The 15,319-nt window shown below is 57.6% G+C and overlaps 1 protein-coding gene across 3 annotated transcripts in view; it reads left to right on the top strand.

The window, feature by feature from the left end:
• Nucleotides 1–13,957, top strand: part of MTHFS (methenyltetrahydrofolate synthetase) — a 35,512-nt gene extending 21,555 nt beyond the window's left edge. For 2 of the 3 annotated variants that reach the window (XM_058736350.1, XM_058736352.1), the window contains exon 3: nt 13,581–13,957. In XM_058736350.1, coding sequence (XP_058592333.1) covers nt 13,581–13,807 — 227 coding nt within the window. In that variant the 3' untranslated portion in view covers nt 13,808–13,957. The remainder of the gene's footprint in view (nt 1–13,580) is intronic. The other variant, XM_058736351.1, reaches the window with a different exon arrangement.
• Nucleotides 13,958–15,319: the final 1,362 nt, after the last annotated feature.

Below are 15,319 nucleotides of genomic sequence, written 5' to 3'. Positions count from 1 at the left end.
AGAAGAAGACGTATCAGAGCAGATGACAGGGGCATCTGGAGTGAGAAACGCACTCGGAAGCCACCAGGAAAGGACGTTCCGTAAACACCAGATAACTGTAAACACTGTTATTTGGAAGTCACGGGTTACTTTCTGTCAGGCTTGCTCCGCGTGGCACAGGCTGGTGTCAGCCAGGAGGCAGGCAGGCCCTCTGCGGGCACAGGAAGGCGGCCAGCGGAAGAAATATGGTGTCCCTGCAACTTTATTTTAGTTAAATGCACTGCGCCGCAAAGTGTGCGGGACCCTGAGGTGCTTGCCTGACGTCTTGGTAAAACAAACGGCAGAAGCCAGGGAGAAGTTTCCATCTTGCTAACGAGCTCTTACGGCTCGGGGGTCATGCAGAGCTGTAATTATTTAGAATGACGACTGAGCGCTCAGCCCCTAAAAAGCGAGGACAATAGAAATGGCTCCAGGAACACCCAGACATTTCCGTATCGGAAGAACTCATTCTTTGCTGTTCCCGAGCCCAGCCTCTCACGACCCTGGGCCGCCTGCCACAGTCCCCCGACGCGGCCCGGCACCCACGTTCTTACTCGGTTTTCCCGTTGCGGTAAAAACGCACACACTCTGCCATCTCAGCTGTCTTCAGGTGTCCGGCTCAGTCATGCGAGGTACACGTAGTGCTGTAAGACGGACACCCGAAACTTTTCCTCTGGCAAGACTGAAAGGGTGCCCCTTAAACAGCTCACCCTGCCCGCTGCCCCAGCCCTGGCGACCATGGCCGTCATCTGCTTTCTGTCTCCGAATGTGACTTCTTTAGTTTTTAGAAAATGTTCGTTTACTTTGAGAGAAAGCACAGGTAGGGGAGAGGCAGGGAGAGGGAGAGAGATTCCCAGGCAGGCTCCACGCTGGCAGCACAGAGCCTGTCGTGGGGCTCGATCCCATCACCCTGGGATCGTGAGCTGGGCCGAAATCGAGAGCTGGACGCTCAACCGACCGAGCCGCCCGGGCGCCCCTGAATTTGACTACTTTAGATACTTCGTGTAAATGGAATCATGCAGTGTTTGTTTTTCTGTGACTGGCTTCATTTATTTATTGATTGTACCAGACACATATACAAGGAATTGTCCTCAGAATCCTCAGAATCACTGAGCTTTGGTTGTAAACAGATCTGAGAAACTGAAGAGCTCTATCCACTCACTTTACAGATGGAGGAGGAAAATCGGGCGACCAGAGGTTGCCTAAAGTTAGCAGAAAACCATATGAAGTTCTGTAACATCTTTTCAGTTTTCTAGGACGTTTTAAGGTCCGACTGGTTGTCAACAGCAGTGTAAGTATCCCAAGATCAGAGCCAGAGTAAATGTCACATTTAGAAAATGACACTTGGATAAAGCTGTTGCCGCTGGTCCTATTTTCTGCCAAGCATCGTTGCGTATCGACAATAAAGCTGTTTAATTCTTTTTTTCCAACAGCGTTTACTTTGGTCGATATCTACCAAGATAGGATAAGCTGAAGCATAGTTGTATTTGTTTATCATTTTCCTTTTTAAACTGGGAGATGTCACAAAGCTGGATGTAGCAAACTTTTCCCGTAAAGGGCCAGATAGTTAACATTTGGGGGCTGTGTGTGCCCCACGATATCTGTCGTAACGATTCAATGCTGCTGCTGTAACGTGAACGCGCAGCGTGACTGTGTTCCATAAAACTTTATTTACATAACAGGCAGTGGCCAGGTTTGACCCCTAGGCTGTGCTTCACCCACCCCATAGCCAGGTGGCCGGGCGTCGCTTCTGCGTGTTTTGGCCTTCGCACCTTGCGGGCTGGCTCTCATATAGGAGACACTTGCGGTGGTTGTTCATGGGGATGGTGATGATGATTTTAAAAATGTAATTTTTTACATTTGTGATCAAATAGTCACTTCCTACTGACTTTTAATAATTTAATAAGTTTGGGAGTTATTCCCTACATACCATGCTAGATAGCTTTACGATATAATAAAAAGTATACCTAAGGAAATAGCTAACGTGTCTAAAGTGCATCTTTGAAAGAAGACTCAAAATTTTTCTGAGCATTCATAAAGGTATTTCTTTTTCTAAAGGAAAATTATATATTTCTAAAGGAAAATATGTATACATATTCTAAAGGAAAATTGTATGTATATTTCCCTGTATAAATATAAGGAAATAAACCCAACTCCCAAATCTGGAGGGAACCGCCAGTCACAGCTGTAGGCAAACCTTTGCCGGGTCCCTTTGCTCGGCACCTCGGGACCCACCCGCTGTCTGTCACGTCCACTTGCTTGGTGCCTGGGGAGTTCCGCCTGTATGGAGACAAGTCCTTGTCCTGGTCTCCGGTTCTGCAGCAAGGGGACAGCACCGCGGGGACCAGGGTGGCGGAGAGTGAGTGGGGCGTGACCTCCCTCCTGCCCCTGGCCGCAGTGCGTCGACTGCCGAGAGCCGCGCTCCGGTCAGGTGGCCCCTCCAACTGCAGCTCTTTGGGGCCTACACTCCTGCCCCTCCCACTCCCATCCCTTGACCTCCGGGCCTGGAGGTGGCCAAGGCTTCCCGGGCAGCACCACTCTGGGGGCCACCCGTCTCTACTGCTCTCTTTCGTGTGTCCGGTTCCGTGTGCTGCCTGCCCCTCCCTGTGGCCCTCACCCGACCGATGCAGTGTTGTGTCCACCTGACTGGCCCCCCCAACCCTAAGGCAGGCAGGTAGCAGGCTCACTGCCCAGGCAGGAAGCAACGAGCTTGCACCTGTAGTAAGAGCCAGGAAGTCAGAGGTCACGTCCCAGCTCTTGCGCTACCAGCTCTGTGACTCCGGGCGGGCTACGTGGTCTTGTTGAGCCTTGGTTTTCCCGTTGGAGAAAGGGGATGATAGTGTCTCCCTCTCGGGACCGCTGGGGACGTTCAGTGAGGTCGTGCCGGTGAAGTGCCGTAGCACAGGGTCTGGCACACACGTGGTTTCTAAGTGGCAGAAGGGACTTCCGTTTTCCTTCGTTTGTCAACAGACTCTCCTCCAAGGATCCTTTGTGAAGGAGAAGGCCACGGGGAACAGGGGAACTCCTTTCTGCGACCCCCCCATCTCAGGGACTGTGTGTGTACTAGAGAGGCAGCCGGCTCCCCGCTGCGCTCAGGACCGCCCCCTGCGGGTGTCTCTGGTGGGCCCATTCCCAGCTGGGACAGCAGGTGGCTGTAGAGAGTCTCGGCTGCAGGTGGTTTGGCCTAAAGGAGATCCGCGTAGTATCTCAGCATGTGGGTTGGTGTTGCAGTTGTTTGGGTTACTTGAAAAGAAACGACTTCCAGAGTCAGAATGCAGAGAAGAGGTGTTATGCACACCCAGAGTTTAACGAAGGTAGCACTTATCGGGCACGTGCTAGTTTCTTCATACGGACGTTTCTCTCTTCTGTGACTCGTCCATCTTAGGGGGAAGAAACTGACTTGTAGAAGATAAGTAGGTGGGCATTTTTCTCGGCCAGTGACCGGTAGTCCGGGGATTCACGCGCAAGTGTCCTCTCTAGAAGCACACTCCGCTGCCGTGTCACTCCACCTCCAAGGCTCTGGTCCGAGCAAGTGGATGTTTTAAAAGGGTTCTGATAAAAATTGCGGTTATATACGAATGTGGTGAAAAAGTCCAACCGTGCAAAAGGACGGGGCGAAAGCGTGAAGCGTCCTTCTCATCCAAGGCCTCCCGTGGCTGGTTTCTTTCTCCAGAGCCAATCTCTGTTGCCGGCTTTCTTTGGATCCTTCCTGACATACCCTGATAGGGGTTTACCGGCATCCTGGGAAGGAGGGTGATTGGTCTTTACGACACATCGTAGCCTGACTTCTGTCCAGTTGTGCTCAGTGTTTCCTAGGCTCTCCGGGTTGGGTGGGCCGAGGGGGGCTCTCTGGGTTGGGGGGCAGGGAGGAGGGCTTTCCGGGTTTGGTGGTGGGGGTGGGGGGAGGGAGGCTCTCTGGGTTGGTTAGGTAGGGAGGAAGGGGGCTCTCTGGGTTGGGGGGGGGTGGGGAGTGGGGCTCTCCGGGTTGGGTGGGTGGGGAGGAAGGGGGCTCTCTGGGTTGGGGGGGCGGGGAGGGGGACTCTCCAGGCTGGGGGGGAGGGGAGGGGGACTCTCCAGGTTGGGGGGGCGGGGAGGGGGACTCTCCAGGTTGGGGGGGGCGGGGAGGGGGACTCTCCGGGTTAGGGGGGGCGGGGAGGGGGACTCTCCAGGTTGGGGGGGGCGGGGAGGGGGACTCTCCGGGTTGGGGGGGGAGGAAGGGAGGCTCTCTGGATTGGGTGGGTGGGGAGGAAGGGGGCTCTCTGGGTTGGGGGGTGGGGAGGGGAACTCTCCAGGTTGGGGGGGGCGGGGAGGGGGACTCTCCGGGTTAGGGGGGGTGGGGAGGGGGACTCTTCAGGTTGGGTGGGGGAGGGAGGGAGGCTCTCTGCGTTGGGGGGGCAGGGAGGGGGGCTCTCAGGGTTTGGGGGTGGGGGGAGGGAGGCTCTCCGGGTTGGGTGGGTGGGGAAGAAGGGGGCTCTCTGGGTTTGGGGGGGTGGGGAGGGAGGCTCTCCAGGTAGGGGAGGCGGGGAGGGGGACTCTCCAGGTTGGGGGGGGTGGGGAGGGAGGCTCTCTGGATTGGGTGGTGGGGGGTGGGGGGAGGGAGGCTCTCCAGGTTGGGTGGGTGGGGAGGAAGGGGGCTCTCTGGGTTGGGGGGTGGGGAGGGGAACTCTCCAGGTTGGGGGGGGGCAGGGAGGGGGACTCTCCGGGTTAGGGGGGTGGGGAGGGGGACTCTTCAGGTTGGGTGGGGGAGGGAGGGAGGCTCTCTGGATTGGGTGGGTGGGGAGGAAGGGGGCTCTCTGGGTTGGGGGGGCGGGGAGGGGGACTCTCCAGGTTGGGGGGGCAGGGAGGGGGACTCTCCAGGTTAGGGGGGGCGGGGAGGGGGACTCTCCAGGTTGGGTGGGGGAGGGAGGGAGGCTCTCTGGATTGGGTGGTGGGGGGTGGGGGGAGGGAGGCTCTCCAGGTTGGGTGGGTGGGGAGGGGGGCTCTCCGGGTTGGGTGGGCCGAGGGGGGCTCTCTGGGTTGGGGGGCAGGGAGGAGGGCTTTCCGGGTTTGGTGGTGGGGGTGGGGGGAGGGAGGCTCTCTGCGTTGGTTAGGTAGGGAGGAAGGGGGCTCTCTGGGTTGGGGGGGTGGGGAGTGGGGCTCTCCGGGTTGGGTGGGTGGGGACGAAGGGGGCTCTTTGGGTTGGGGGGCGGGGAGGGAGGCTCTCTGGGTTGGGTGGTGGGGGGTGGGGGGAGGGAGGCTCTCCAGGTTGGGTGGGTGGGGAGGGGGGCTCTCCGGGTTGGGGGGGTGGGGAGGAAGGGGGTTCTCTGCATTGGGGGGGCAGGGAGGGGGGCTCTCAGGGTTTGGTGGTGGGGGTGGGGGGAGGGAGGCTCTCCGGGTTGGGTGGGTGGGGAAGAAGGGGGCTCTCTGGGTTTGGGGGGGTGGGGAGGGAGGCTCTCCAGGTAGGGGAGGCGGGGAGGGGGACTCTCCGGGTTGGGGGGGGAGGAAGGGAGGCTCTCTGGATTGGGTGGGTGGGGAGGAAGGGGGCTCTCTGGGTTGGGGGGTGGGGAGGGGAACTCTCCAGGTTGGGGGGGGCAGGGAGGGGGACTCTCCGGGTTAGGGGGGGTGGGGAGGGGGACTCTTCAGGTTGGGTGGGGGAGGGAGGGAGGCTCTCTGGATTGGGTGGGTGGGGAGGAAGGGGGCTCTCTGGGTTGGGGGGGGCGGGGAGGAAGGGGGCTCTCTGGGTTGGGGGGGCGGGGAGGGGGACTCTCCAGGTTGGGGGGGCAGGGAGGGGGACTCTCCAGGTTAGGGGGGGCGGGGAGGGGGACTCTCCAGGTTGGGTGGGGGAGGGAGGGAGGCTCTCTGGATTGGGTGGGTGGGGAAGAAGGGGGCTCTCTGGGTTTGGGGGGGTGGGGAGGGAGGCTCTCCGGGTTGGGTGGGTGGGGAGGAAGGGGGCTCTCTGGGTTGGGGGCACGGGGAGGGGGGCTCTCCAGGTTGGGTGGGGGGAGGGAGGGGGGCTCTCCGGATTGGGTGGGTAGAGGACGCCATTGCTGAGGCTCCCAGCAGCTAAGTCCCCATATACTATTCCTGCATCTCTAGCCTTTTCTGGAAGGGTCTAAATTCCTGCCATCCCTACTTTCTCCATTTCAACACAGAGTGCATTTCACAGGGCTAGCTGAAAGCCTTGAACTCAGAAACACCTAGGTGTAAATATAAGGCTTGCCGAGACTGTCTTACGACGTGAATGCCTAGTTAGCGGACTAGTGGTGACCGGTCATGCCTGGGCACAACCCTGCACGTGGCTTCCTTCTGTACCTGGTACTGTCAACGACACTTGTAGTCCCTGTGTTTTGACACAAACGTCAGTCAGGTCCTGTGTTCAAAGAAAGGATCTTAGAGGAACAACACAGAAACGACCAGTCACACGACAGTTTGTGTCTTTCGAGGATGATTTTTACATCTTTTGATTCTGTGTTTTACACGTTTGCCTCTACGAGGGGATTCCCAGATGGCCGAAACCCATTGTGACCAAACACAGCAGAAGCAATGAAGGTGCATTTGCAGTGGAATTAAAGAAATGGCTGTCTGCCTTAGCTGATTCAGTCAAATACTCTTTCAGAGTGGTACGGAATTGCAGGGAAAGAAATGTTCAAAAAACCCAACTTTTAAATATAATCGGAAGTTGAGTATTTGTGACGCCTGTGATCACGAAAGTGGTTTATTCCCCTGCTCTACGCTCCTACCACGACGAGGGAGTCAAGCGGCCGTGCCCCCGTCTGTGGTTTCTGAGGCAACCCCGACGTGAGCTCAGGGCATATGGGACTGATTTCTGAGAGGTGTGCTGTGTGCGCTGTCTTGACTGTGTCTGACGGCCCCAGCCGCCTCGTGTTCCAGAAGCGTGTCGGATGCCAGTGCGCGTGTCTCCGTGATTGGCTGCGGGGCCTCGGGGGGGTGCATGCGGCAGCTGGTTATGACAGCTGGGGGACTCTACGTTCGCATACGCCCATCTGTCTTCGACGGCAGGTCAGGGTGGCTCTGAGTGATGCTTCGTCGCTGCCGGGTACCGGTGCCGGGACACGGCCCGGGCACCCTGTCCGGCAGCCTGCACGCTCGGCCCCTCGACACGTGCCTTTCCCATGTCCCTCCGTCCCTTTGCCGGACCCCACTCGAACCTTTAGCAGCAGGAACGGTGTGTGCTGAGTCACCATCCACCTGGACAGCAAGCCCTCCGCTGGGTCTCTACCTGTTACTGTTCTTTCTTTCCCGGTAAACAGAACCGAACTAGTATCCCTCTGGGAAAAGGAGAAAACAGTTCCCAGAAGGTGGGGAAAGGATTCCTCCTCCTCTTTTTTTATTGTTATTAATCTTTTAAATTTTTTAATGTTTTACTTATTCTTGTGAGGGCACAAGCGGGGGAGGAGCAGAGGGGGGAACAAAAGATCCAAAGTGGACTCCGTGCTCACGGGAGTGAGTCCTACACGCGGGGCCCGAACCCACGAACCGTGAGATCGTGACCTGAGCCGAAGTCAGAGGGTCAAGCGACTGAGCCACCCGGGTGCCCCGGACCCTTCCTCCTTAACGGACCGGGGCCGTGTCACCGTGTAGGACAAGAGCTGGTCGCACCAAATCTCACGTGCAGGGAGGGCTGCGTGGCGTCTAGCTGAGGCTCGTTGACGTGATGATGTGGGGACCAGACAGGTAGATACAAAGACCGGTGGCCCCCGCAGGCGGGAGGCCTTGCGGCCGTGGGAGCGGGGGGGGGGCGGGGCGGTGAAGGCGGGGGTACCCACCTGGTCAGGGAGTTTGGGCGTTGTCTTTAAGTCACTGTGGTGGACTAAAGGTCTCTCTCTGAGAGAGACGAGTGAGGACGGGGCCCGCACCTGAGGCTGGGTTGGGGCCAGCGGGGCCAGGCGGCGGGCGCCCGGCTGGACGTGCGGGGGAACCGGCACCCACAGAGCGACAGGTGGAGGCGAGCGCCCTGCCAGCCGCGTGGGGGCCCTGGGGGTGGATCCGCAGTCCCGGACCCGCAGGAAGTGGGGGGGATAGACGCCCATGAGGCTGGAGTTCGATCTGCACAGCTTGTTCGGACGCTCAGCACCTGCAGCAGGGTTGGGGCAGAGGGAGCTGGGCGGGCCGACAGGATGCTCTGAGCAGCCCGGGACGGGGGTCTGAGGTCAGGGTGCCCGAGGGGGGCTGGGGCTTAGCTGCTGCCCCCTTGGCCAGAGCTCAAAACGACATTTTGTGAAGGTGGCCTGAATCCTCGGTGCTGGCTTCGTGCGTTCGGGGCTGAGAGCAGGTACTGGCACCGGCCGAGTCCCCCTCCGGCGTTTTCCTTCAGGGCCTGGTTCCGCTTCTTTGTCGACGGAGATCCTGCATCTCAGTGTCTGTCCTCACTCCCCGCCGAGCGCGCCCTCGCCCCAGCGATTTCCTCCTGTGCCCAATCTGATAGACGTTTTCCCGGCCCCCCTCGCCCTTCCTGCCAGCGCTCCGCTCCCTTCCTCCTGAATATCTTTCCTCGTGCCCTACGACGCGGCAGCCCCCCGCAGCCTGCCGCCAGACCCGGCCCGCCGCCTGTCTCTGCGGGTAGAACGTTACGGGAGCACAGCCACGCCCGCCCGGGTTCGCGTCTTCCGTGGCCGCTCTCGTGGCACCTGGCAGAGCCGAGTCGTTGTGACAGAGACCCCGTGGCCCGTGAAGCCTGAACTACTTTGTCTCTGGCCCTTCACGGGGAGTTTGCTGACCCCGTGCTCTGACATCCCCCGGCCCCGGTTTCCTTCCGCACCCGGAGCTGAGAGAGCGTGCGAGAGCCGGCTCTAAGGGAAGCGCTGGCTCAAAGTCATTCCAAGTGGAGAAGCTCCCCCCACCTGGCGAGAGCGAGCGAGACCAGCTGAGCCTCGGCTGACTCCAGGAAGTTGTTTTCCTGCCTTTCTGTCCCCTCTCTGCCTCCTCCTCCTCCAGCCGCCTGGGGGCGACGCGCTGGAATTCTGCCTTCTCTCCCTCTGTCTCTCTTCTGTGTTCACTTGGTGGAAGCACCCATCTTCTCTTGGTTTTCCCTTTGAGGCTTTGCCTTTTCTTAATAACATTTTTAAGATTTTATTTTAGAAAGAGAGAGAGAAAGAGGCAGAGAGACGGGGAGAGAACTCCGGGCGGGCTCCACACTGTCAGCACAGAGCCCGACACGGGACTCGAACTCACAAAAGATCATGTGAGATCATGACGTGAGCCGAAATCGAGAGTCAGGTGCTTAACCGACTGAGCCGCCCAGGCGCCCTGTTTGCCTTTTTTTTTTTTTTTTTTTTAATGTGGTAAATAACACATGACACGAGATCTTCCCCCTTAACCAAAGTGTAAGCGTGCGGTCCGCGTTAACTGTGGCCTCGGCTGCGTCTCTCACCCTGCGCGGCCGGAACTTCCGCGCACCGCACGGCGGCCCCGTTTCTCCTCCTAGCCACTGGCAGCACCCTTGTGCGCCCCGCTGCCGTGAGCCTGGCTCCTTCAGACGCCTCCTGTGAGCAGAATCTTGAGCATTTGTCCCTCTGCGCCTGGCGTATCTCTCTGGACCCGATGTCCTCCGGCTTCTTCCAGGTTGCGGCAGGTGGCGGGTCTTCCTTTTTCATGGCTGAGTAGTATTCCAGCGCCGGGCCGCAGTTCGTTTATCCTTTCGTCCGTCAGCCGGCATTAGGGGTTTCTGGCTCTTAACTGTTGTCAGTGGTGCTGCTCTGGACACGGGGGTGCAAGCACCTCTTCAAGACCCCGATTTCAGGGTTTTTTCCTTTGGCTAAATACCCCAGAAGTAGGCGGCTAGATGTTCTTCTAATGTTTTAAGGAAACTCTGTACTGTTTTCCATTGCAGCTGTACCTTTTTATATTCCCAGCAGCAGTATACGAGGGTTCCAGTGTCTCCCACGGCCTCACCAACACTTACATATTCTGCCGTTTCTCTTTTTTTAACGGACATCCTAGCAGGTGTGAGGTGGTGTCTCATGGCGGTGTGGATTTGCGTTTCCCTGATGATGAGTGACGTTCAGCATCTTACTCTGTGCCCGTTGGCTCCAAAACGGAATCAGGAGACATAGGAAATGTGCACAGTTAGTTACTGGTAACAGAATTACATCACTGATCAAAAAACTCCCCAACAAACACAAAGGCCAGGGCCAGGTGGATCACAGGCCAATTCTACCAAGCATTTAAAGAGTTCTCCTGAAACTATCCCACAAAGAAAAAGAGGGAGGAAACCTTCCGAATTCATTCTACCGAGAGGTCAGCATCACCCAGATAATAAAACCAGGCAAAGATACTACAAAAATAGAAAATTACAGACCAATGTCCTCGATGAACATAGAAGCAAAATCCCTCAACAAAATATTAGTGAGCCATATTCAACAGCACATTAAGTGGGTTATTCACCAAGATCAAGTGAGACTTGTTCCAGGGATCCAAGAATGGCTCAGTATTTGCAAAGCAGGCCACAGGATGCACCCCATTAACAGAACGAGGGATAAAAACCATATGATCATCTCAGCTGCAGAAAAAGCAAGTACAACATCCAGTCGTGGTAAAAACGCTCAACAAAGTAGGGTTAGAGGGAACATTCCTCAACACGACACAGGCCGTGTATGAAAAACCCATAGCCAACATCATCCTCAGTGGGGAAACCTGGGAGCTGTTCCCCTAAGGTCAGGAACAAGGCAGCGATGTCCACTCTCACTGTTCAAGACAGGACTGGGAGTCCTGGCTGCAGCACGCAGACAAGAAAAAGGAGTGAAAGGCATCCAAATTGGTAAAGAAGAGGCAAAACTCTCCGGAGATGATGCGATGCTATACGCAGAAAATCCCGAAGACTCCACTGAGCATCTACTGGGGCCTGTGAAGGAATTTGGTAAAGTCCCAGGGTACAAGGTTGATACACAGAAGTCATGCACCTGTGGGCCAGCGCTGGCCTTCCCTGGAGAAGCGTCTGCTCAAGGCCTCTGTCCTTCCCGTAATCGGGTTGTTTGCTGTCTGAAGCTGGAGGGATCGCTTTGTCTTTACCTCTGGAACCTCCGTGCCCCTCCCGGGCCGAGTCCACACTCACGCTCTCTGCTGCCCCTCTGTGTGAGCCTCCTGCCGTGCTTACTCCCTCCGCATCACTCCGCCCCTGCCAGCCTTCCCTTTCTGAAATCTCCACAGACCCAACTCGGACACGTCCTCGAAAACCCGGGTCAAGGCAGCGTTCGCGTGGATCCTCCCCTGACCGCCCGGCCAGCCGGGCGCCTCTCTGCTGAGGTCTCCAGCACTTCCCGTCTCCGTTGCCTTCGGGCAGTTGGCGGAGGTGGCTGTGTTGTGTCTGATTGGGTGCTGCACACGTGCTAACCCCCAGCTCCTGAAGGGGAGGAAGCGCATCCCCTGGGGGTGCTTCACACAAGGCACCTGGACGCGCTGTGAAGAGGCAGGAAGCCCGGAAAAGACGAGTGTGCGTGCGTCCTAAGTATAGACGACAGAGCTCAGCTTGCAGCCTGAGGGTGGTCTGGCAACAAGAAGGGACACGGAGGGAGCCAAGTGTAAGTGCACAACAAGAGAAAGGTAACGGTCAGTGACCAGGGCCTCTCCGCGAGTTTGGATGGGAACAGACCAGCAGGTTTGTGCGGAGGGACAGAAGGACACGGCCGTCCTCGGAGCCGGGCTCTGCTAGAGTTCGGCAGGTGTGGCCCGGCGGGTGTGGGCTGGGAGCCAGAGAGAAGCCAAGTGCACCTCGTGCCTCCGCAGGGGGCAGAGCGGCTGTTGGCCGTGGGGGCCGGGCCGGCTGCCGTCTGGACGTCCCTGCTCCCGACACCCTGTTCAGACGGTTCGTGGCTTCCAACCCTGGTGTGTTCCCGGCAGCAGTGCTGCAGAAGGGGTCAAGGCAAGCCCTGGACGCCCTTCCGGAGGCCGAGGACCAGTACGGGAGGGTCCCCGGGCACGCCCCTGAGTTGGACCCGAGGGGTGGCTCTGGAGCAGCACGGATCCGTCAGTCTCCCTGGACGAGGCCGCGGGGACCCTTCCGTGGGCCTCGCGAGCCCTTGGAGATTCTCCACCTCATGGTCCTCACCGCCTTCTTCATGAGACCCCCTCACACCTTCCCCCGTGGCCGGGTCTTTACAGCCTCGAGGACCCCGCCTTCCAGCCTGAGCCCCAGCCTGCTCGGTCTTGATGACGCCGTGGCCGGCTCTGATCCCTGTGGTCCCTGGGAAGGTTCCAGCCAGAGGGCCGTTACGGGGACCCATTTCATACCTTTGGAGCACCCCTGGTAGGCCAAAGCCTGCGGTCACGTGAATCCGGGGAAACCGGACGACCAGGCAGGCCTTGCCTCTCCGGTGGGAGGGCAATGAAATTTGCAGGTGGCGTGGCCCTCTTCCTGCCCACTGCCCTGGGGAGCAGCTCTGTCCTTTCTGGCTTTTTTCTGACCCGCTGTTGCCCCTCCTGGGACATGGGCCCCCTAGCCTGGGAGGCATGTAGGATCGTACGGACACTTAAAAGAAGAAAGGAAAAAAGTTCTTAGGCCCCATCCATGGAATTCTCTTTAGGTGTGGATGGGGTCTGGGAATCTGCATTTTTGTACTTACAGTTGACCCTTGAACTACTCGAGGGTTAGGGGCGCTGACCTCTACACACAGTTGAAAACACATACAACTTTTGACTCTTCCAAAACCTAGCTTCTCACAGCATGCTGTTGACCAGAAGCCTTGTCATGACACAGTTATCGCATGTTCTATGTGCATTATGTACTGTTCCCGTACAGTAAAATAAGCCAGAGAAGAGAAAGTCATATGGAAGTCATTAAGTCATAATTAAGAAACTGTAAGGAAGTGGGGCTCCTGGGCGGCTCAGTCGGCTAAGTGTCTGACTTCAGCTCAGGTCATGATCTCATCGTTCGTGGGTTCGAGCCCCGCATCGTGCTCTGTGCTGACAGCTCAGAGCCTGGAGCCTGCTTCGGATTCTGTGTCTCCCTCTCTGCCCCCACCCTGCTTGTGCTCTCTCTCTCTCTCAAAAATAAACATTAAAAAAAAGAAACTGTAAGGACGAGAAAATACATCTGCAGTACAGGACCATATTGGGAAAAGCCATGTAACAGTGGACTTTCCGCAGTTCAAACCCATGTTGTTGAAGGTACACACAGAAGGGCGTCTGGAGGGATGATTGACGGACTTAACTCAATTGCCGAGTAATTTTTATTTCCTTCTTTGACCCTGTGCTTGTTGGGTTTCCTAGAGTGCTCATATATTTCTTTAGAAATCGGAGAGAGGGGGGTGCCTGGGTGGCTCAGTCGGTTGAGCGACTGACTTCAGCTCAGGTCATGATCTCTTGGTCCGTGAGTTCGAGCCCCGCGTCAGGCTCTGTGCTGACAACTCGGAGCCTGGAGCCTGCTTCCGATTCTGTGTCTCCCCCTCTCTCTGCCCCTCCCCTGCTCACGCTCTCTCTGTCTCAGAAATAAACATAAAAAATAAATAAATAAAATTTAGAAATCGGAGAGAGGCTAGACGCTATCCGAAAGCAGGAACCAGATCCGCGAGTGGTCCGTCGCTTTTGGAAACCGTTAACGCTCTTCTGTGTGTTCGTCTCTTCCACAGGGGGACTTGATCTCATCTTTGTGCCGGGTCTTGGGTTTGACAAGCATGGCAACCGGCTGGGGAGGGGCAAGGGCTACTACGACTCCTACCTGACGCGCTGTCTGCAGCAGCGGGACTCGAAGCCCTACACCGTGGCCTTGGCGTTCCGAGAACAGATGTGCCTCCGGGTCCCCGTGGACGAACACGACGTGAGGGTGGATGAAGTCCTTTACGAAGACTCCATGTAGATCCCGATGCCTGCGGCCCGGAGAAAAGCAGAATACGTGTTTCCCCTCGTCACGAGGTAGCGTGCGTTTTGCCCACTGACGGTGAATATGGACTGCATTGTTTTTAGTGGAATTGCAAACGCCTCACATTAAAGCATCTTCCAAAACCAATAGTGGAACGTTACTTAAAGTGGAGGCTGTCACGCGTGATGTTCCTTCCGCGTAACTTCCTGCCGTCAGCGTGGCGGGCTGATCTTTCCGCTCTGCAGCTTAGGCTAGATGTGTGTGAGGACCTGTGTCCGGCTCGGGGCGCCCGGAAGGTAGACACCCCCCCCCCCCCCCCTCCCCAGCCCACACCCGGTTTCAGCGAGCCCTGTCTGGACTGGTCAGTCTTTGGTGGGTGGGCGCGGGAGACTAGGCAGCTGCTAATTGCTTTGTTGGGGTTTGCTCTGCGTACAGAGTTCCCCAAGAATATTCTAGCACTTCATCATGACTGCATTTGCTCACCCTGAGATTTTACGTCTGACACTTTGTGGCTTTTGATGGTTCGTGGACCGAGACCTTTTGTGATTTAAATACTTTAGTTCCGTCTCTGCTGTGCCGTGCTTCAGTCCCTTCCGAGTCTAAGATCTGATATCCTGTCAGTCAGAAATTGTGTGTTTGCTTGCAGTGTCTGCTTTGGAAATGAAGTTTGCTGCGGGCTGGGAGCTGGCAGATGGCATCACAGCGAGGGAAGATTTGGGCGGCTTCCTAGACGCCGCTCTCACACCCGGCGCCCAGCACGTGCGCGGTCCTGTGGAGCGTGTGTCCGTCCCCTCCCCTCCGTTGTCCCGTCGTCCCTTCTGTCCGGGCTCTTAGCACTCCACTTTATGTCTCTAACCACGGTCCACGTGACCTCACAGAACACGGATGTGATCGGGAGGTGGCCCTGCTTGGAGCCTTTCGGTGGCTGTTTGGGGCCCACGGGGTAACGGCCAGGTGGCTTCTCCGTGCGAAGCCCCCGGCCGGCCGGCACAAACGTCTGTGCACGTCCCCGAGCAACACGGGCCTCTCCTGCCCCTTACACCTGGTGAGTGTGCTCTCTCCTCTGGCCTTTCTTCTTTTGTCCAACCCGGAACTCCTGCCTATCATTCAGGAACCCCCAGGCCCCCTCTCCGTGAGGCCTCTCCCCACCAGGCCCCGTTTCCCGTGAGGTCTCCCCACCCCCCCAGGCCCCCTCTCCCGTGAGGCCTTCCCCTCCCGCCAGGCCCTTTCTCCCGTGAGGCCTTCCCCTCCCGCCAGGCCCTTTCTCCCGTGAGGCCTTCCCCCCCCCTCCCCCCAAGACCCCCTCTCCCATGAGGCCTTCCCCCCCCAAGACCCCCTCTCCCGTGAGGCCTTCCCCCAGGCCCCGGACGGAGTTAGCATCTCCTGCACTTGTGTAAACCCCCTGGTCACTGTCCTCCTTGTCATGTTGACATGTGTGTCCCTTCAGACGGCTCCGGAGGGGAGGGTGATACCGTCACTCATACTTAGCGGACACCTGCACGTATAGTC

Source organism: Neofelis nebulosa, chromosome 7 (assembly GCF_028018385.1).
Source record: "Neofelis nebulosa isolate mNeoNeb1 chromosome 7, mNeoNeb1.pri, whole genome shotgun sequence".
Lineage (NCBI taxonomy): Eukaryota > Metazoa > Chordata > Mammalia > Carnivora > Felidae > Neofelis > Neofelis nebulosa.
Note: the sequence above shows the minus strand (reverse complement) of the source record. Positions and strands in the feature narration are given on the sequence as shown.